Source organism: Bos indicus, chromosome 13 (genome assembly GCF_029378745.1).
Source record: "Bos indicus isolate NIAB-ARS_2022 breed Sahiwal x Tharparkar chromosome 13, NIAB-ARS_B.indTharparkar_mat_pri_1.0, whole genome shotgun sequence".
In the NCBI taxonomy this organism is placed as follows: domain Eukaryota; kingdom Metazoa; phylum Chordata; class Mammalia; order Artiodactyla; family Bovidae; genus Bos; species Bos indicus.
In genome coordinates, this window is record NC_091772.1 from 60,282,364 (window position 1) to 60,305,013 (window position 22,650).

The 22,650-nt window shown below is 50.0% G+C and overlaps 1 protein-coding gene across 4 annotated transcripts; it reads right to left on the minus strand.

Moving 5' to 3' along the window:
* Positions 1–8,564: 8,564 nt before the first annotated feature.
* FAM110A (family with sequence similarity 110 member A) lies at positions 8,565–22,326 on the minus strand. Of its 4 annotated transcripts, none has more exons than XM_019972183.2 (2): positions 22,086–22,326; positions 8,565–10,028 (listed from the first exon to the last, which is right to left on the minus strand). In XM_019972183.2, the coding sequence occupies exon 2, from the start codon at positions 9,989–9,991 to the stop codon at positions 9,104–9,106; it is 888 nt and encodes a 295-aa protein (XP_019827742.2). In that variant the 5' UTR covers positions 9,992–10,028; positions 22,086–22,326; the 3' UTR covers positions 8,565–9,103. The 4 variants fall into 4 exon arrangements, with proteins under 4 accessions (XP_019827742.2, XP_019827739.2, XP_070657541.1 ...); XM_019972180.2 differs by having other exon boundaries at positions 8,565–10,087; positions 22,086–22,325; XM_070801440.1 differs by lacking the exon at positions 22,086–22,326 and adding an exon at positions 13,345–18,318.
* Between the last annotated feature and the right edge of the window lie 324 nt (positions 22,327–22,650).

Sequence of the window (22,650 nt, forward strand, 5' to 3'; positions counted from 1 at the left end):
CCCTACACCAGAGGGCATGAGGGTTTTATTTGGTTTGTTCCCTGGTAGGTCAGTGGTAAAGAATCCACCTGCCAATGCAGGAGATGCAGGTGTGATCCCTGGATAGGGAAGATCCCCTGGTGGAGGAGACAGCAACCCACTCCAGTATTCTTGCCTGGAAAATACCATGGACAGAGAGGCTTGGTGGGCTGCAGTCCATAGCATCACATAATAGATGGACGTGGCTGAGCACACATGCACGCTGCTGTTTCTTTAGTGCCTAGGAGAGGATTTGGTACATGTTGTTGTTGTTTAGCCACTAAGTCATGCCCAACTTTTGGCCAACCCCAAACCCACCAGGCTCCCCTGTCCATGGGATTCTCCGGGCAAGAATACTGGAGTGGGTTGCCATTTCCTTCTCCAACTTGGCACATAGTAAGTGCTTAATGAATATTGGATGGGTGGATGAATTCAGTCCCTAAAGGCTCAGAGCTAGTTAATGGAGATGGTTGTTTTGATGTAACACACCCACCTAGACATTGCAAGACAAACCCCAGCCCAGCCCAGCCTGTGGGACTGTGGGAAGTGTTATCATTCCACGGGGGGCCACATCATCACTCAGGCACTTGGATGATGCCATTAACAGGGATGTGTCATGCCCACCACCAGGCGGTCCAGCCCAGAACCTGATGCCCATTGGCTGGGGTTTCCTGTGGGTGCTGTGCCTGTGGAAACCAAAATATTACTGTAGGGTGGAACCACAAAGCCAAGCTGGGCAGAGCCAGAATTTGCCCCTGGTTGCCTGCCACAGGGGAGGTTGGGAGCCAACTGGGCCTACAAACCTGATGTCTGTCTGTCTTTCTCTTTCAGGTTTCTTGCCATCTACTATGTGTTACTTTATTTTCCATTTATTTTTATTTTTTCTGCATAGGTAATGCATTCACAAGGTTCGACATTCAAACGGTACAAAGCGGAGGAAGTGAGTTCCCCCCTCACCGCTGGCTCCAGCCAGCCCGTATCCACAGGCCACCAGTGTGTCAGGTTCCCCGTGTAGCTCTCCGGGGAGACTGAAGGCCGGTACAAGAGGGTTTGGGCACAGGGCGCATGGTCTCACACCTTGCTCTGCTCACAGAACCAGGTGCCCTGCCAGTCCACACCAGTTGCCTGCAGGCCATTTTTCCAGGGCCGTGTGCGCTGTGGTGCAAGGCTGGACTGAGCTGATTTAACCACTTCTCATTAATGGACATTTTTAATTGTTTGCTATTACAAACTATGGTGTGATAAATACCTATAGCTTTTGTATGGGGTGTTTTTACATTTAAATAATACTTTTATGTTTAAGGTATTTTTACAGTAAGCCTACCTGATGCAACTCATTGAAAAAGACCCTGATGCTGGGAAGGATTGAAGGCAGGAGGAGAAGGGGACAGCAAAAGATGAAAGAGTTGGATCCATCAGCGACTCAATGGACATGAATTTGAGCAAACTCCAGGAGACGGCAAAGGACAGGAAAGCCTGGGGTGCTGCAGTCCATGGGGTCGTAAGGAGTCGGACACTACTAAGCAACTGAACAACAACAGCATTAAGCTCACATTTAAATCGCAAGAGAATAACATACTAAACATTTCTGAGGTCTCATTTTTCATGAGAACCCAGAAGCTTTGGGCCCGCCGAACTCCCGTTCTCAGGGAGGAGGCAAGGCTGGGCCAGACCTGTGTCTCACCAGTAATTGCACTAGGTCCTGGCTATGTAACCTCCAATGAGACAGCTGTCCTCTCTGAGGCTTTATGTTCCCCCTGGTAATGCAGCTACCCTGCAGAGTGAAATTAGACACAGACCAAGGAAGAGTTTTGCAAGCTGCAAAGGCTGCAGGCATGTAGGGGATTAAGGGATTTACCTTGCCAATGGAAACTGATAAAGGAGAGGGGAGTAGGGTGGGAAGTGGGGGGCATCCAACCAGCCCAGTTTGCCCTTAAGAACCTCCCAGGGCTGCCTGGCCCAGCTGTCAGGAGGCCCGATTCCAGCCCAACGCCAGGCTGGCAGGCTCCAGACAGAGCCCCCTGGCTCCAGCTGAATGCCATAGTGAGCGTAGGGGGCCAACCCTGGGGGCTGGGCTAGGCTATTTTCATCCCTAGGAAGGCCAGGGAGAGGGCCCCAGCTCCCTTTCCCTCCGACAAGCCCTAACCCTCCATAGCCTGGAGTCTTTCTTTCCAAACCCAGAACCAACCTAGAGGCCACAAATACCTCACAGCACAGCTAGGGAAACCAGGAACCAGAAGGTGAATGGTTTATCTAGCTCACCCAGCTGGGGGCTTAAAGCCAGACCTCCTAATATTCAGGAATCAGTTCTTTCCAGCATGCCATTCACTCACTTGTTTTCACTCATTCCTTCATCCAACAAATGGCTGAGATACCGCCTATTCCCCAGGGGATGGGGACTGAGCCTAAACAAAGCAAACCCCCCTGCCTCATGGAACTGCATTCTAGTGAGAGACACACACAGGAAACATAATGTGGCCTTTGTTTACTGTAAGTGGTGATAGGAGGTGGAGGATAGGAGTATTTTTCTAGTAAAATAAACCAGGGTAGAGAACTAATAGTTATTGGAAGCTGATGGTTTAGCAGGGAAAGGGCAGTGAGTGGGTGGGTCAGAGAAGGTCTCTCTGAGAAGGTGACATGTGGGCACAGACCTGAATGAAGAGAGGGAATGAGTCATGTGAATATCTGGGGTAGGATAGATACTGGCAGTGGAAATAGCGAATACAAAGGCCCTGCGGTAGAAATGTGTCTAGTGTGTTTCTGGAATATCAAGGAAGCAGCAGGCTGTGTCAGGGGAGGTAAAGGGGAGGAGGAGGAGGAAGAAGGATCCTGGTCATGAGGGCTTGTAGAATACTGTGAGAACTTTGGTGTTTTTTGTTGTTGCTGTTGATTTTCTTTTTCAGGATGCCTGGCAAGATGGACCCTCACATTGTTCAAAGGCTCTGATAGCCTCACACAGTCAGGCCCTTGTGTTTCCGGTTCGGCCTCACCTACCCTCTTTGTTCCAATAATCTACTCCTCCCACCACAGGACCTTTGCACAGATCCTGGTCCTTCATTCTGGAATCCTTTTCCACTCCTAGGCCCACCTCTCCTGGTTAACTTCTACTTATCCTTCACATCTCAGCTCAAATATGTCAGGCTTCCCAGACCTCCTTGGTCAGGTCAAGAACCTCTCCTTCCTTTAGGATGTAATCTTGGTGATCATAAAATTATTGAGATGATCAAATAGTATCTAGACTAAGTCTCCCAATGGAGGTGTTTGGTTCATTTTGTTTGCTACAATCTCTCCAGGGTGTGCCTAGGACTTGGTATGCAGTAGACCCAAATAAATATATACTTTATGAATGAACACATGAGTGGAACAAGTACTTACAAAGACCACAGCATGTCATTCAGTTTTATCCAGTTTACAGAGCTCAGAGAGGTGAGGCAACTTGACTAAGATCAGACAACAGGTGGTAGCACCAAAAAGTCCAAGTTTTTCTGATTTCAAAGCTGGGAAAGTTTCCCAACACTTTACCTACCATACACACGTGTGTGAGTATGTTAGTCGCTCAGTCATATCCGACTCTGTGACCCCATGGACTGTAGCCTCCTGGGCTCCCCTGTCCATGGAATTCTCCAGGAAAGCATACTGGAGTGGGTTGCCTTTCTTTTCTCCAGGGGGTCTTCCCAACCCAATGATCGAACCCAGGTCTCCTGCATTACAGGCAGGTTCTTTACTGTCTGAGCCACCAGGGAAGCCCATCCAGCACACATAGGCTGTGATAAACTGAAAACTGACTGCAAAAATTCTCCATGCCTGTACTCATACCCTTTGCAATATGACTAAGAGATGGAGTCTATTTCTCTACCACTTAAATCTGACTTGACCACGTCAATTTGGCCAGTGGAACATTAGTAATCATAACCCAATAAGAGGCTTTAAAGAACACTTGTGCAACGGAGCTGAACACAAAACCTTAAGATCACCATGTGAATGAGCCTACACTAGCCTCATGGAGGTGAACTGAAGCACCCTAGTAAACAGCTTGCCAACTGCCAGATATGTGAGCAAGGCCCTCCAAGACCACCCAGCCCCAGCTTATTGCAGCCATGTGAGTGAGCCCAAGTAAGATCAGAACTGCCCAGCTGAGCCCAAACCAGATTTCCAGTTCACAGAATCATGAACTAATAATTTGTTGTTTAGGGTCTAGGGTGGCCTGTTACACAGCAAGGGCTTCCTGATGTGAACACAGTCACTAGTGACAATACACCTAGTGAACACACACTGTCAATGTCTATACACACAAGTACATGCACATAAATGCACACAGATGAGCTTTCATAGCAAGTTTGTTTGCAACCACATAAACACTCACATGCCCCTACAGGTCTCACACACACACACGGCCATCATCTAACCCCACACACACTCTCCTGGCTGCCAATGCAATGTAATGTGCAGTGTAAATGCCAATCTGGGAACAGATGGGTTGACACTGCCCAAGCTCTATGTTGCTGGCACTGCCCAGTACAGTTCCAAGGTGAATAGAAGGAGACTTTGGTTAAATGAAGAAAGCCAAGGGCACAGGACAAGCCAGAGCTTTGCAGCAGTGAGCAGACATGTTCAGTGGATAAATGGAGAGGCCTTTTATTCCTCTTAGAGACCCACGTGAGTAGGGACAGAAAGTGGATGCTCACAAGTGCTTATCTTACAAATTGTATTTGTGCCTAAAATTGCATTAAAAAAAATTGGTTCCATTGTTGTTTTTAAAGGGCTGTGAGGATTGTTATAAAGCCCTCGAAGGGTTTCAGGAAGAAAATTGGAACCAATAAATTATCCTCTATGTGTAACTATGGGGAAATTGAAGATGTCAGAGAATCAAATATGAGTAAAGAGGAAATTAAGCAAATGGAAAACAAAGCAGGTAATAACTCCAGGAAGAACAGAGTTGCGCACAAAAAAAAGGAAATCTAACTGTAATATGCATCTTGGCAAGAAAATATTTATATGGTCACAATATAAATATTAATCATTTAATGAAAAATTGTGATGAATGTTGATTTTGAAAGAAAAGTGGGTAAGAAAAGTTGTCTTCCTTGATAATAATAACTACAAAAAGAAACAGTTTTGACCACTTACTGGGTGATATGCCTTATTCTAGGCACTTCACATGCTGAATCCTCATAATAGTCCAATATCTTCAATATTCTTATTACTCATTTTACAAATGAGGAATCTAAGGCACAAGGTAGTTAAGTCTTAAGGTGGTTAAGTCTAAGAGGACTTGCCAGGTCATCTGGCCAGCAAAGGAAAGGGCTAGAATTCAAACACAGACAGTCAGGCTGCAGAAGCCACATGCTGGGGACATCAGACCTTAGGAAAGTCAACATTTGCCTAAAATTAATCAAGAAAATGGCAGGAAAAAAATGTTATTTAGAAATATGGAGGAAAATGTTAGAAGAAATAGTTTAAAAAGTTGAATGTGTTTACTTTGGGGAGCAGGGTTGGGAGTGGGAAGGGAAGGGCAAGGGAATGTTGTTTTTAGTAATATTTAATTTACATAGAATCATATACATCCATGAGCGGGGGACAAGAACTGACTGGGAAGGAATGTGAGGGAAGTGTTCATGGCTCTGTGTTCTGATTGGGGTTTGGGGTACATTATGTACTTGTCTAAATTCGGCAAATGGTACTTTTAAGATCTATGCATTTCAATGTATATAAATTTTACCTCCCACCCTCAAGAATAACCATAAACAAATATTTAATATGAAACTCTAGTTGATTATATACATGCTGAAGTGTCTTTGAGGGGAAGGGTACTGACGCTTGCAGTTTACTTTGCAAAGTTTCCAAAAATCCAATTGTCTTACTGGATGGATAGAGGAATGGATAGATGCCTGATAGAGCAAATATAGCAAAATATTAACAACTGTGCATCTAGTAGGTGATACATGTATTCACTGAATAATTCTATCAAATTTTAAGTTTGAACATTTTAATAAAGTTTGGGGGGAAATATATAAATGTATCATCTGAAAAATAATATTAAAATTTTTTTTAAACCTGGATGGGGCTTCTGTCTTGGGCCAGGATGGATCTGCAGACTCCCCTGGACACCGGATGTCAGACAGGATGGGGGGTCTCCTCCCCCCGGCCCCTTTCAGCAACTCATTAGCAAAGGCAGAACCATTTCATCAGGGTAGGGACAATACCCTCTCACTATATCCCTTCCTCTGTCAAGATAAACTGAGGTCCTGCAGGTGGGGATGGGTACTTTCCCAGGGGGCCCATCACACCTTCATGGCAGAAGTGAGCAGCCAGGTTGCCACTCTCCCAAGCCCAAGTGTGTATAATTAGCTGGTGAGAAATAGATCAGGGAGCAAATCTCATCTTTGCCTAATTAGGGGCTAGGCAGCTGGGGCCAGTCTGGCCTGGGGAAGCTGCTATGGAGGCCCAGCAGCCCCAGGGGACAAGGCAGCAGCTGCAGGCCCTCACAAGGGCTGAAACACAGTGGCTGCCAATCACTGCCCCTCACACTCCAACTGGAGGCTAAACAATAGAGGGCCTGTTTCTGTGGATCCCCAAGGCTTGGTAGGCTGGGGGTAAGGGGAACGGCAGAAGCCTCCAGCCTCTCCATCCACAGAATCCTGGCTGAGGGGAACCCCTGTCAGAGAAGTCAAGGCTCAACCTGTCTCACCTTCCTCATTTCCAAGAATCCCTCCCTGCTCTCTTGCATCAGACCCTCCCAATGCCCCTCTTGGCTCCCCCCATCACAGTTTCTAAGAACAGCTCTGGTCTTAGGGCAGAAGTCCCTGAGTGCATTTGTTCCAAATTATATGACTAGTTTCTACTTAGCGGCTCCTTCCCTCCCCTGAGACCTGGAGGGGCCCATGGCTGTCTTGCCAACTGCTGGGCATCCAGTAGACGTTCAATAGTGACTAGGAGGAAAGGCTGCCAGGATGGGGAAGAGAGGTGAGGCATGTGTCAGGAGAATGGAGGAGCCAGAGAGCCGGTGACTGGGATGCCTAGGAGGCTGGGATGTGACCCCAGGCTGGAGTGCAGACCCACTCTGTGACAGCCCAAAAGCCACTACCCCTCCCTGCTCTAAGACAAGAGGTGATCTTCTCAGGTGACCCTCAAAAAGTCACCTTGAGGATTCAGTGACAGGTTTAGTATGAATGGTCTGAGTCCAGCACTTAAACTTCCTCCAGGAACAAGGGGTCTCCCAGATCATCACCAGCAGTCCTGTGACCCAAACCTTGATTTCTTCACATGTAAAATGCAACCAATGCTCCCTCCTTGTGTTTCTAGAGAACTGACAGCTCATGGCAAGGGGCAACCCTTAGCACAGAATTGAGGCTGAGTTGCCTTGGAGGTAAAGGTTTTGACACCTCAAAAGGCACCACCTCTGCAGAGCTGACACAGATTATCAGCCCAACCCCATCACTCCTTTAACATGGGGATTGGGGGGTCGGGGGGTGAGGGGGCCGGCTCCTGCATTGCCAAACCTGCTGGGAGCCTACAGCAGGTCATCCCCGGCTTGTGCCTCAGTCTCCCAATCTGTACCATGAGGGGTGAACTCCCCTCAATGATTTGAACACCATCCTCTTCTACAACCTGATTTCCCCTATTTCCCCAAATGGCTCAAGCCCAGTCAAGTCCCCTGGGGACTGTCAGACAGACAGCTGGGCTGACCTGGATGTTTGTCAACAGTCCAACGGAAATCTCCTCTTTATGCTTAAAATAAAACCTACATCAAACCTGTCACCAAGGGCCCCCATTAGAGCTTCCTGTTCCTGAGTGCTGTAGCCCAGGCAGCAAGTAGGAGAGGAAGTGCATCCCAGCCCTGCCCCCCTCCCTCGGGAAAGCAGGGATGCAGAGCCCATCCAGGTTCTCACCCTTTATGTGCCCAGCCCTAGTTGCTCTATCAGCCAAGGGTGGGGTCTCCTAGCAGGTAACTAACTTGGAGGGAGACAGGAAGGAGCCGAGATCTCAAACCCCGTGTCAGCCACCTCCTTCCCTTTCCCCAAGCCCAAATAAGACCATGCTGCCAACTCATCCACCAAGGCCCAAAGAGAGAGACTGGCCTGACCAGGGTCACTCAGAGTTAGAGGCAAGGCCACTCATTTTTCTCTATCCATCTCAAGTCCTGCTTCCTCTTAGAATTCCACTTCCAGTCTATGGACTGTGTGACCTCAAGTTCAGGGTTTGCCCTCTCTGAGCTTCCTGCCCTCTTGGGAACTGGGCTGGGATTGGAAAGGGCACATAACTTATGGTTGAGGAGGGTCCATATACCTGTCAGCCTTTCCCTGCAGGTCCCCTTCCCAGTGCTCTTCCCAGTTCTATCCCAAATTCTATGAAGAAGGCCCATCAGCGAGCCTCCCAGAGGGCTTTTGAGGATGCCCTGTGAGGCAAGTCTCAGGCCAGGCCAGCAGCCACTGAACTCATGTTCCCCCAGATCCTGGGGTGTCCACAATCACTGACTTCTGAAGGCCCCATCCCAAGACTTTCCACCCTTCCCTCTTGTAAACACAGAAGAATCTGATGACCCAGCCTTTGCAAAACAAGCATTTGTGTTTATTAACCAAAAGGAGGGAAGTCAGAGCAGTGCAGACTCCTACCAGTCCCTTCTGTAGTCTACCCACCTAGGCCCAGGCTGCCAAGGCCACTCTTCCCTGCCCCACCCCAGGGTGAGTTCCCAGGTAACCAAGGCCCATGGGCTGAAGAAGAGGAAGTCAGCAAAGGACAGAGGCCAAGGAAGGAAGAAAGAAACAGAGCTGCTGGGTAGACAGTTCTGGTGAGATCCCTTGGCCCTCCACTCTCAGTGGGGGGTGGGGGGTGGGGGTTAAGTGCCCCAAATCCAAACCCACAAGCAGGGGACATTCATGTCAAAACCCGACATGTGAGGGCCAGGCAGTGGTCCAAGGTCAAGAGCCAGCTCTCTCCAAGTCAGTCCTTGCCAGATGGTGCTCTGAGCCTTTGCCTCCACAGCAAGTTCACACAAGGCAGCAGCCTTGGGTCTGCTCCAAGCCAGGGAATGGATGCAGGAGAAGTCAAGAGGCCAACAGCCTAAGATCCCGACTCCAGTGGACACCTAGCATTCAGCTGCTGGAGTCTCTCGCGCCTGCCGCAACCCATACAGCCATTTGATTACGCGGGCGTTGCGCTCTATCACTGACACGCCATAGGGGACACGCTCCCGAGCCCGCTCCTCGACGGTGACAGAGCTGCGGCGGGAGCAGCCCCCCTCGGAGCTGGCTGGCCCAGCACTGGGCCCCGCCAGCGACACGATGTCTGAGCTGGCCCGAGCTAGGTGGGCCACACCCAATCCCCGCGCCTCCTCCGGGTCCAGGCCACAGAAGTTAAAGAATCGCTCCAGGTCAGCTGCTGCCCGTGAGAAGCGCTCACTCAGGTCCGACTTGGAGCGTTGCAAACCTGGGGGCCGGACTGGGCTAGAGGCAGCGGCAGGGCCTGGCGATGGGCAGGGCTGGATAGGTGATGCCGGCAGGGGCAGGACATCCACTCGTCGGACTGCAGCAATACTCGGTGGTGGGCGTGGAGGTGTGGCCAGGGGAGGCTGCCTGGCCCCCTCAGCCCGTCCAGGGGTACGGCTGGCCTCGGCAGGGGACACAGGACTATCACACAAGTTGATGAGGCTGCTAAGGATGTCCAAGTCCAGCTGGGGCCGGCAGCCGGGACCAGGCAGGGCTCGGCGGCTAGGTGTGAGCACGGTGCGGCGAGTTCCAGGGCTGAAGAGGGGCTGTTTGCACAGCAAGGGCTGCACAGGCTCCTGACGAGTGTTGGCCACATGCAGGCTCTTGACGTACTTGGCCTTGTCGGCCTCCAGGCGCTCAACAGCACTAGGTTTCCGGGCTCCACCGTCCGCTGGCCGCCGGAGCAGGTAGCCAGGAACCTTGGTCCGTAGGCGGATAGGTAGAGCAGGGGTGTCCCGGGCTCCCGGAGTCAGCGTGTCCACAGGCATGGCTGTTACATTCCCCGAGGGCTTCTGTCTGAGGAGACTGGAGAAATAAGAAGACAGAAATCCAAGCAGAAAGCTGGCAGCTGGACTCCACAACGGCTGCAGGGGTGGAAAGAAAGCGACAGAGCCCACTCAGACAAAGGCTCAGCAAAGACCAAGAGACCGAAGACTCCCTCCCTATTAAAAGGTAAAAGCCACGCCTCTGATTCACAGGGAGCCAATCAGCAGGCCGAAAGCCAGGCCTGTGGCCCCACCCACTCCCCCTCCTTCGAGGAGGGCCCGGCCCAGCTGAAGCAGAAAGAAAAAAGGTACCACAGACAGACACGGGCTGCCTGGGCATAAAGGATGGGGATGGCATATTTTAAAGGAAGCAAAGTTGGCTCCAGGCTGAGTGCTGGACATCAGCCAGCTCAACCTCAGTGGGTCCTCTTCTCAATTCCATTTTGCAGTTGGGGAAACTGAAGCCCAGGGAGGCAAGCTTGAGGAAGCTAACTCAACAAGTTGGTGGCTGTCCCTTGCCTCCCTTGTCCCTCTGCCGCGCAGGGGTCTTGGGGTTGAGTGGCCAAGGAAAAGGGCTCCAACCCCACACCCCACCTGGAATGCCCACAGGAAGCCTGGAACCACCTCCACCCCACACTCACCTAGGCAGGAAGCTGCCCTGTGCCATCCACCCGCCTGGACATGCCAGGCCCCAGGCACAGCAGCACAGCTTGCGGAGGAGGAGCGCAGAAAGTCCCTACCCCACCCCTGCCCCAGTGGAGTCCAGACACCCATTAGCTTCCAGTATGAAATTCCAATGCCAGGCCCACGGTGATCCATGGATGCTGTCAGGTGGAAACATCAGCCCTGAGCTATGCGGCCCCAGGAGAAGCTGGAAATGCCCAAGATCACAGCCCTGCTCAGGAGTATCCAGCCAACTCTGCATCTGTCAACAGCAGTAGTATGGACACCCACAGGCAGGAGGGCCTACATCTGGAGGCACATGATCACCTAATCTTCAGGGCCAGTACCCTGGCCATCAGGCCACCCCTGTCCCTTTTTCCAAGGAAGAAGGGCTAGAGTCCCAAAGTGCTCCCCGAAGTCCCCTGGAGATGGGCCGGAAGAAAACCCATAGACCAAGTCCTGAACCTTTTCATGTATAAAATGGGGGAAAGGGACTCCATCAAGATGATCTTCAAGAGGACCTTCAGGCCATCTAAACCAATATTGTCTAATTCAATAGCCACTAGCCACATATGGCTACTCAGCCTTAACTTTAAATTTATAGTAAATATAATTCAGTTCCTGAATCACATTGGCCACATTTTAAGTGCTCAATAGTCATATGTGGCCAGTGGTCACTCTACTAGACAGCACAGATTGGAGCATTTCCATCTGCAGCAAAAAGCTATACTGGACAGCCCCACCTCGACATCCAGAATACCATGAGGGAAGAGTCTGGACTGGGGAGGGAAGAGAGGAATCTGTCTTCTAGACATCTGACATCATCCTCTCCTGTAATCTCAAAACAAGTCTGTGACACAGGTCTCCGTCATCCCATTTTCACAGATGGAGAAACTGAGACTCAAAGAAGTTTCCAGAGCCAGTAAATAAGACACAAAGTCATATGAAGCCTAAAAAGAGTAGTTTTACTCATTATTATTCACATTCTCCTAAAACAGCTTGGGGGGAGGGCGGCAAGGGAGGGTCTGTTTTGTTCCCCTATCTCAGTTTCAAGATATTGCTCTTTACGCATAACCAACAGTCAATGGATTTTTACTAAGATAAAATACCTGTGAGGGCCAAATATAAGTAGGGAGACCAGGGATAAATTAGAGAGGGGACACACCCACCCTACTGTAGGCATATAGTCCAAGATGGTAGGTATAGAATGTTCTAGGAAGCTGGGAATCCAGAGTGCATGGAAACTGTAGATTGTTATTCTATTTGATAATATTAAAAACTGCACAGACAGGGCAAACAAAATGCCTGCAAACATATCTGAGCCCCTCCCCTCCCGCCCCAGTTTGAGACCTCTGCAACCAAGTTGACAACAGAAACTTGAGGGCTGTTGGCCCAGAGCCAGAGCTGCTCCAGAGGTAGAAGGGATGAAGTAGGTGGGAGAAGAAGGCTGCCCCACTCAGGACCAACCCCCAAGGAGACCTCAGGAGGGAAGGGTCACAAGAAAGGTAGCCATGCCAAGCCCTGTCAAGATAGGTAGGCTCTGCCCCACCCCCCGGCCGCCACCTCCCAAACCAGTCCAACCCGTTGGTGGCATGAGTTCCCTCCCGGGCATCATAGGGGAAACAGAGGGAGGAAGGAGGTCAAATGGGCAGGGCTAGGGCATAAGTTCTGCGACCCCCACCAGGCTCGGGCTTCCAACGCCTCCAGCGGACCAGGCGCCCCAGAGGCTCTTCTGGCCGTACCAGGGCAGATTCTAGGAGCCAAGCTTGGCTATGGGGCCGCTGGCCAGCCCGCACAGAACTCGCCCACTCGCCCGCTGTGCGCCTTTCGCAAGCCGCTGCACCTCTTCCAGACTTGGGGTTTCCTTATCCGTGAAATGCTGTTAAAAATAGACCTTCCTCATCCTCCAGGTCACCGTGAGGATGGAGAGACAAAAAACAAGTCGAGCACTTTCGTTCACTGCATGAACTGGGCTCCTTGTTTCTATTACGGAATTGGACCCAACTCCTGAGACCGCTCCTCTCGCAGGGGTCTCTAAGCCTTTTCCAGAAGGGTCTGTCTGAACCTAAGCCGCGGACAAAGGTTAATCCGTGAACAAGACTCATTCCACAGGCGGGTGAAGCCCAAACTGCTGCGGCTCCTCCGAGTTGAAGCCAGGGTCCCGGTCCCCAGGTGGGGCTCGTGCCTTTTCTGAGGCCTCCTCATCACCCAACGCCCCACCCACGGATTTCAAACACCCACAAACGACCCCACATACGCCGGCCCCAGGCCCTTCTCCTTGGCATCCTCGGGCACGTAGCCTCACCACGCTCCCTCCCCAGCGGTTTCCCGGGCATTAGCCTCAGGAGGCCGCGGTGGGGGGCCGCGGGGGTCGGAGTGGGTAGGGTCGTAGGGGAGCCCGGAGTCTAGCTTCTGCCCTTGCCCTCCTTAGCCGAGGGCAATCTTGGGGACTCCTAGCGGCGGAGGAGGCCCAGAGCCCGGCGGCACGCTGTGTGACTCCAGTCTGCTAGCCGCCCCTCTCCGAGCTCGGGTAGTCCCGGCTCTAAAATGAGGGAGCAGACGGCATGATTCCTACAGCCTCGTCCAGGCCTGAAGGTGAGTTTCGGCCCGGTCCCCGCCTACCCGAGGAGGAGGGAGAGGTGCCCAGGCAGCCCCGACCCCGGCCGGGCGCCCAGGCCCCGGTCCGCACATACCTGGCTGCGTCCTGGCCGCCGCTCTGCGCTCTCCAGCCCGGCCCACCTGAGCTCAGGTAACACAACGTTTGCGCAACTTCCGGCGGCCGGCCCCCGGCAAGTGAACCCGCCGGTCCAGGAATTACTCGAAAAGGGACAAGGAAAACCAGGCAGCGGATCGGAACCGAGCCCAGGCTTGCAGTCCGCCAACTCGGCGCCGGGACTTGGTCTCAGACGCCCTGCCTACCCCAGGAAGCCCTTCCGCGAGCGGGGCCCGCCCATCCCCAGCTGCCCTGGCCCACATGTGCGACCCAGTTAGGGTAAGGGCTCCCATCTTGCAGATGGAAAAACTGAGTCCCCCTTGTCACTGCCACAGTGATCGCCAGTTAATATATTAACTTCTCCTGGTGTTAATTAACCCATTTTAATCTTCCCAACAACCCCTATGAAGGGAGCTCTATTATTATCCCCATTTTACTAATGGAAAACTGAGGCTGGGACAGGCTGAGTCAGTTGCCAAAGTCGCCCTGCAGAGTCCAACTTGGGCTCTTTCTCCTCAGACCAAACCTTAATTAACACCACCCCCCTTTCTGGCTGTGTGTCCCTGAGTGGGTTGCTGAACCTCTCTGGTCTTCCATTCTGTCTAAAGGAGAGTTCCAGCTTCCAGGCCAGGTCAGTGTGAGTTCTTAGAGCTTGAGAGTGCCTACTGAAGCTTTGAGCAAGCTGTAAACATTAGTAATTGACAGTAATAATAGCAATAATAATAACTAGAATTTCAGATTGCAAGACACGGTCCTTGTTTAAATCTCTATACTACCCTGAGAGGGAGAAGCTATTTGATCCCCATTTTACAGATGAAGAGACAGTAGTAGCCCTGCCAGAAGGAACCCCTGGGAGGGAAGTGACCGTCTCTTCTGCCACCAAGCTCTATTACATCACTTAAGGTGGCACATTCGATGAAGCCAGTTTTCACTGGGAGCCTGCGGTCCAAAGAAGGAAGTGAGCACTGGCCTCAGACATGAGCCCCCAAGGAAGTGAAAGAGGACCCAGTTCCATGTCTGTGCCTGGTGGGGGCTGCACCAGCATTGGGGTGGCGGGCACAAGGGGACAGGAACTGATTCAAGGAACAACTCTCTTCCACCTGGGAGTGAATCAGCTCTGAGACCTCTTCTAGCCCCTGGGTCCTGATTTTAGGAGGATAAGGGAGGTGACAAGACCATCATTGTCCACAGCAGACTGCTGGGGCCCTTCCTAACCCTCAACAAAGGCAACAGTGGGGAAGGAAGCTGTGCTCTGTTAGGCTCCAACAGCAGTAAAAGCAAGGCAATGATGACAAGTTTTATAAAACAGGTAAGAACTTCTCCAAGTGCTTTCTTTGTACCTGGCATTTGTTCTCTTTCTAGGTATTAACTCATTTATTAATCCTCACACGTACACTGTAAGGTAGGTACTACTATTATGACCATTTTATAGTTGAGAAAACCAAGGCATGGAGAGTGAGGCCACATGTCTGAGGTCACATGGCTAATAAATGGCAGAGCCAGAACCTGAACCCAGGCCTGGGTCTGGGGGGCAGGGGTGAGGAGACAGTCCCTAGTCTCCTGCTAGTCTTTGGCCACTCACCAGGGGACTCCTAGGGACTCTCTAGCCTCCCTCTCTGGGCCCCAGAGAGAGAATTCAACTTGGCTATGGTTCTGGACCTGTTTCCTCAGCTGTGAGGGCAGAAATGGCAATGTTTTCCCAACAGAAATCAGATGTCATCACAGCTCTGCTTAAATCACCCCAGCCCCAGCCCCTGAGACTCCCTATCACCTGAGAACAAAATCCAAACTCTCCACTTGGCCCTCCTCTCAGTCCTCCTCCTCTCCAGCCTTCCCTGCTCCAGCCTCTGAGTCCTCCCTGCTGTTCCTGAGCACACCAAGGTTTCTCCTGCCTCAGGGCCTTTGCATCATCCTTTCTCTGCCTGGAACCTTCCATTTTCACTTCCTCAGAGAGGTTTCCCTGACCACCCTGGGGCTCCTGCCAACTCTCTCCTGCCAGTTAGTTCCCTTCCAAGCATTCATCGCACCCTGTCATTTTAGACATTTCACTACCACCTGAAAGTCCCTTGAACAGTATGGAGATCAGACCAATCAATCTTAAGGGAAATCAACCCTGAATACTCATGGGAGGGACTGGTGCTGAAGTTGAAGCTCCAGTATTTTGGTCATCTGATGCAAACAGCCAACTCACTGGAAAAGTCCCTGGTGCTGGGAAAGACTGAAGGCAGAAGAAGAAGGTGTCAGAGGATGAGATGGCTGGATGGTATCATCAATGCAATGGATATGAACTTGGGCAAACTTTGGGTGATGATGAGGGACAGAGAGGCCTGGTGTGCTGCAGTCCGTGGGGTCACAAAGAGTTGGACACTCCTGGGCAACTGAACATCAACAACAACCACCTGTTTCCTGTCTCTCCCGTGGGCTAAGAACTCCATCCTCCAGGGACAAAGCACAAAAGGGGACAACACAGACCAAGTGGCCAGGCCACCTGAAAGACCAAGGCCCCTCAGCACCGAGCCTCCTCCCAACCCCCTACTCTGCCCAGGCCTTCCTCCACCAGTCCCACTCCTGCTCCAGCCTCCAGGAGCCCCTACTCAAGCTGGGCTCCAAACACTTCTAACTGAATCCTATTTTCCCTCCTAAGATGCCACATCCAAGTCTCTGCACACACTGCGTCCTTTGCTGGCAGTGCCCTTTTCTACTCCCTCTCCCTGGACACCCCTGTAGCCTGGATTCTAGGACTAGCCTGACTGAGTTCAAACCTCAACTCCACCAGTGATCAGCTATAAAACTTGGATAAGATACTTAACTTCTCCATGCCTTGGTTTCCCCAACTGTAAAACAGGATGCCTAATAGTGCCTCCTTCCCAGCATGAGGCCCGTGCTTGACAAATGCCACCAAAATGTGAGCTGTGATAACTCTTCAACCAAATAGATGCTCCAGTGCCCAGCTCCCCTGTGAGGCCTTCATCAGCCCAGACAGAATGTTGACCACTTCTCTCAGAGGTTACAAATCTAAGAATGCAGTCACTTGAATAGATATTTCTCCAAAGAAGGTACACAAGTGGCCAGTAAGCACAAGAAAAGATGCTCAGCATCGCTTATGATTAGGGAAATGCAAACCAAAACCAGAATGAGATACCATACCACACCCATAAGATCGCCATTATCAGTCAAACAAAAACAGAAAATAATAAATGTGGATGGAGAATGAGGCGAAATTAGAAACTTTGTGCACTGTTGGGTTATAAAATGGTACAGCCACTATGGAAAGAGTATGGCAGTTAAGCAAAAATTTTTAATAGACTTACTATGGAATCCAGCAAACCTACTTCAGGTATATGACCAAAAGAACTAAAGGCAGGGACTTGAACAGATACTTGTACATCGGTGTTTCAGTTCAGTTCAGTTGCTCAGTTGTGTCTGACTCTTTGCGACCCCATGAATTGCAGCACGCCAGGCCTCCTTGTCCATCACCAACTCCCGGAGTTCACTCAGACTCATGTCCATCGAGTAGGTGATGCCATCCAGCCATCTCATCCTCTATCGTCCCCTTCTCCTCCTGCCCCCAATCCCTCCCAGCATCAGAGTCTTTTCCAATGAGGCAACTCTTCGCATGAAGTGGCCAAAGTACTGGAGTTTCAGCTTTAGCATCATTCCTTCCAAAGAAATCCCAGGGCTGATCTCCTTCAGAATGGACTGGTTGGATCTCCTTGCAGTCCAAGGGACTCTCAAGAGTCTTTTCCAACACCACAGTTCAAAAGCATCAATACTTCGGTGCTCAACCTTTTTCACAGTCCAACTCTCACATCCATATATGACCACAAGAAAAACCATAGCCTTGACTAGATGGATCTTTGTTGGCAAAGTAATGTCTCTGATTTTGAATATGCTATCTAGGTTGGTCATAACTTTCCTTCCAAGGAGTAAGCGTCTTTTACTTTCATGGCTGCAGTCACCATCTGCAGTGATTTTGGAGCCCAAAAAAATAAAGTCTGACACTGTTTCCACTGTTTCCCCATCTATTTCCCATGAAGTGATGGGACCGGATGCCATGATCTTCGTTTTCTGAATGTTGAGCTTTAAGCCAATTTTTTCACTCTCCACTTTCACTTTCATCAAGAGGCATTTCAGTTGCTCTTCACTTTCTGCCATAAGGGTGGTGTCATCTGCATATCTGAGGTTATTAATATTTCTCCTGGCAATCTTGATTCCAGCTTGTATTTCTTCCAGTCCAGCGTTTCTCATGATGTACTCTGCATATAAATTAAATAAGTAGGGTGACAATATACAGCCCTGATGTACTCCTTTTCCTATTTGGAACCAGTCTGTTGTTCCATGTCCAGTTCTAACTGTTGCTTCCTGACCTGCATATAGATTTCTCAAGAGGCAGGTCAGGTGGTCTGGTATTCGCATCTCTTTCAGAATTTTCCACAGTTTATTGTGATCCACACAGTCAAAGGCCTTGGCATAGTCAATAAAGCATAAATAGATGTTTTTCTGGAACTCTCTGGCTTTTTCCATGATCCAGTGGATGTTGGCAATTTGATCTCTGGTTCCTCTGCCTTTTCTAAAACCAGCTTCAACATCTGGAAGTTCACGGTTCACGTATTGCTGAAGCCTGGCTTGGAGAATTTTGAGCATTACTTTACTAGCGTGTGAGATGAGTGCAATTGTGCAGTAGTTTGAGGATTCTTTGGCATTGCCTTTCTTTGGGATTGGAATGAAAACTGATCTTTTCCAGTCCTGTGGCCACTGCTGAGTTTTCCAAATTTGCTGGCATATTGAGTGCAGCACTTTCACAGCATCATCTTTCAGGATTTGAAAGAGCTCAACTGGAATTCCATCACCTCCACTAGCTTTGTTCGTAGTGATGCTTTCTAAGGCCCACTTGACTTCACAGTCCAGGATGTCTGGCTATAGGTCAGTGATCACACCATCATGATTATCTGGGTCATGAAGATCTTTTTTGTACAGTTCTTCTGTGTATTCTTGCCACCTCTTCTTAATATCTTCTGCTTCTGTTAGGTCCATACCATTTCTGTCCTTTATCAAGCCCATCTTTGCATGAAATGTTCCTTTGGTATCTCTGATTTTCTTGAAGAGATCTCTAGTCTTTCCCATTCTGTTGTTTTCCTCTATTTCTTTGCATTAATCGCTGCAGAAGGCTTTCTTATCTCTGCTTGCTATTCTTTGGAACTCTGCATTCAGATGCTTATATCTTTCCTTTTCTCCTTTGCTTTTGGCTTCTCTTCTTTTCACAGCTATTTGTAAGGCCTCCCCAGACAGCCATTTTGCTTTTTTGCATTTCTTTTCCATGGGGATGGTCTTGATCCCTGTCTTCTGTACAATGTCACAAACCTCAGTCCATAGTTCATCAGGCACTCTATCAGATCTAGTCCCTTAAATCTATTTCTCACTTCCACTGTATAATCATAAGGGATTTGATTTAGATCATTCCTGAATGGTCTAGTGGTTTTCCCTACTTTCTTCAATTTAAGTCTGAATTTGGTAATAAGGAGTTCATGATCTGAGCCACAGTCAGCTCCTGGTCTTGTCTTTGTTGACTGTATAGAGCTTCTCCATTTAGCATCTTATAGCAGCATTATTCACAATAGCCAAAAGGTGGAAACAACCGAAGTGTCCCCTGACAGATAAATACTCAAAATGTGGGGTATATACACATAATGGAATGTCATTTAGCCTTAAAAAGGAAGGAAATTCTGACACATGCTATACAATACGGATGAATCTTGAAGTCATTATGCTAAGTGAAATAAGCCAGTCACAAAAGAACAAATACTGCCTGATTCCACTTATATGAGGTTCCTCAAGTAATCGGATTCATAGAGGCAGAAAGAAGAACGGTGACTGCTAGGGGCGGGAGAGAGAAGGGAACGAGGAGTTACTATTCACTGGGTATGGCGTTTCCATTAGCAATGGTTGCACAACACTGTAATGAACGTAATGCAACTAGACTGTATACTTAAAAATGATTCAAATGGTAAACTGCATTTTATTAATACACACATTAAAAAAGAATAAGAAGGTTTAGAGTCTGAAGCCAGACTCCTGGGATTCCAATCCCAGCTCTAGGTGCTAGTTATTAAACATCTCTTGTGCTCAGTTTCCCTTCGTAAGGAGGATATAACAGCAGTAACGACCTTACATCATAGAGACAGAATTGAAGGAGTTCACACTTGTAAATTACTTAGCACACAGTAAGGGATCAAGAGGTGTCAGAGATGTCTATTCTTTGCTGAGGGGGCAGGAGGTGTGGTTTCTGATGTTTATCATTTTTATGACATTGTGCACTTCCACCTCACCCCTCCCTTCCACCTGCTTCTCCTTTTCTTTAGCAGAAGTCCAACCCAGACTTGGGTGGAGACAGAGAGGCCCTCTCCTGCCCCAGCGGGAGCCAGGAAGGCTCCAGGCAGCAGAGACTGCCAGGCAGCAGGACAGCCCAGCTCCATTTCAGCACAGCTGCCAGGGCCAGGGACACCCAGCTGGGCATCCTCCGGGCCCACGCCAGGCCCCACACTATTCCTGGAGTTTTTCCAGACGTTCGTGCCCTGGCCTGCCTGCAGTCAGCCTTGCCCAGGGCAACCTTGCACAAACCTCAGGAAGGAAAAGGTAAACAGGCTGCAGAAGCGGTGTGGGTGCAGTTGCCTAAGGCAGCAATCTCCCGTTTGGCCCACCAACCTCACACCTCCACCAACTCAGTCCTCTGGGCCTCAGGTCTGCACTTGAGGTTGCCAAATGAGGACAAAGGGACTTGCAGTGCAGACTAAGAGAGATACTGCACGAAAAGCCTTAGGAAGGGCCTGGCACACAGGATGCGGAAGGTGGAGTTGGGACAGACCCACAACCAAGCCCACTTCCTGTCCCGGACTGCCCTCTGCCTGAGCCGAAGCTCACCATCATGGCTTCTTTTCTCGGCTCAGAGATGTCAAGAACCTTGTCCAAAGTCACAAGAAAGTTAATGACAGATCATAGACAGGGCAGTGGTCTCATGATTAGATAAATAATCTATAATACCTATATATTTTTTTCAACCAGGTGATACATGTGCACGGCTTAAAATTCATAAGCTATAAAGGAAATTAAAAAAAGAAAAACACCTCCCTCCACTCCTATCCCCAGCCACCCAGTTCCCCTCCCTGCAAGAATCATTATGATCAGATAGTTATATGTCCTTCCAGGGAGATTTCAGGCACATACAAGCAACAATGGACATATATTCTTTCTATTTTTTTTACATATAGCAACATGTTCTGTGCGTTGTTTTCATCTTACTCTTTCACTGAATAATATATGTTGTTCTTAATATATGTTATTAGCATGTTATTAATTATAGTGTTATTAATAAACTTAATAATATATGCTGTACTACATAAAGAGCCCATCAGTCCCAACCGATGGCCACTGAGCATGTGTCTAGTCTCTATTAAAAACCACACTGTGGCCTCACTGCACCTATATCATTCTGCCCAGAAGTGGGACAGCTAGGTCAGGGGGATGCATGTGTAATTGTGACAGAGATGAGGGACTGTGATCCATGGAGTTGATCTCCCACCAGCAGAACACACAATAAATGATCAATAAATGTTAGCATTAGTCATTTTGATTCCTAGGGTTTTGGGCACCCCTCAGTTTCACACTGGAGGCGATTACCTCATTTACCTCATTTACCTCACCCTCGCCCCTCCCTGCATCACATTCCAGTCCGGGAAGATAATAAACTCGCTAATAAGTGAAATTATAGGACATTGGATGGGCTAAATGCTACTGAGAAAAACAAAATAGACAAGGCAGAACATATAACATGAGTAAATATTTGTTGAAAGAATGAAGACTTGTTTTCTTTCTGAATTTCCAGAGCTCTTCTCCCTTTAAAGCCAGGAGACTGGTTTGGAGGAGAGAGGATAAATAATTCCCCTTGAAGAGATTCTAGACTCCCAGATGCTACAATTCTGAGTGTCTAGGATTCTAAGATGGAAGCCAGACAGATCGGGAACCAGCCCCAGAGTTGCCAAGTCTGACCATGTGGTTTGGGGCAAAGGGGCTTAACTTCTTAAAACTTCAGTTTGCCCACCTACAAAAGGAAACCAATAGCAACCAGCAGGTGGGGAGGGGGTTCCCCAGGAGGCAAGGCCTGGTGTAGGTCAGATGCTCTACCAGGAGGAGTCCTGGGCCCAGGACTAACTCCAGTGTCTCTGGTGACTAGTGTCTTTGGTTGAGGGCTGTGCCTACCCTTTTGCCCAACCCAGAGTAGATTCCCAAGAGTCCTACAGCAATTCCAGGGCCAAAGCATCTGCTGCCCACCTGGCACCTAGCTCGGAAATGTCAGTCCTGCCTGAACCACCCGTATCTTCTCTCTGAGAGGAAGAGCTATGCAATTCAGAGCCCTGCAAGCAGAAGGATCTCAAGTGAGCCCTAAGTCCACCCCTGGCTTTCTGGAGAAATGAAGACAGTTGGTGGGGAGAAGACCCCAGGCCGATGCTGGGGAGAGGCAGCCTGGAGCGGATCTGAAAGATCCGAATCAGATTCTCTGCCAGACTTCGTCTTTCTGAGCCTCAGCGTTCTCATCTGTGAAATGGGGTACCCTCACGTCTCCGCAGGTAGGACTCGGAGAGAACATGCACTGCAGGGGTGAATACAGCCCCCCCTTAGACCCAGGTTCGCGCCCCGGACCACCCGTGCCCTCACAAGGAGCCTCACCTAGGCGAGTCCCGCTCCTCCAGTGCGGGTCTTGAGGAGGCTGACAGCTCGGACCCAGGCAGGCGGGGAACTGCCGCACCCAACACGGCTCGGGAGGCCCAAGCCCCACGTGAGGACCCGCGGGGGCCTCTTCCGAGCTGTGCTCCGCACCCGAGATAAGCCGGGGAACCTGACTGTCCCAAGGACCCAGGCAGAGCGAAGGTCTGGGGGCACAGAGGGGAAGTGAAAGTCCCGGGGCACAGGGAGAAGGGGAAATGAGCGCATCGCTTCACCCCCCTCCCCGACACCAGAATGGTTTGCCCCGGACATCCTGATTGGTTTCTCGCTTCCGTTCGAACTCCGCGCCGCCCGCGTTGCCAGGCAACGGCTTAGCTTCGGCCTGGCGTGGGAGCGCCAGGTCTTCGCAGTTCCTTACCGCCCCTCACCTTCCCGGTGGTCTCAGGTTCTTTGGGCAGCCTCTTTAGCTCAAGCGGCTAGTTCTTTCTCTTGTTCACCCAGGACTTAGCTGATTCCTAGTCCTGACATCAGCTGACAGGTTATGTGAACCAGTGCAAGCCGGTTTCCC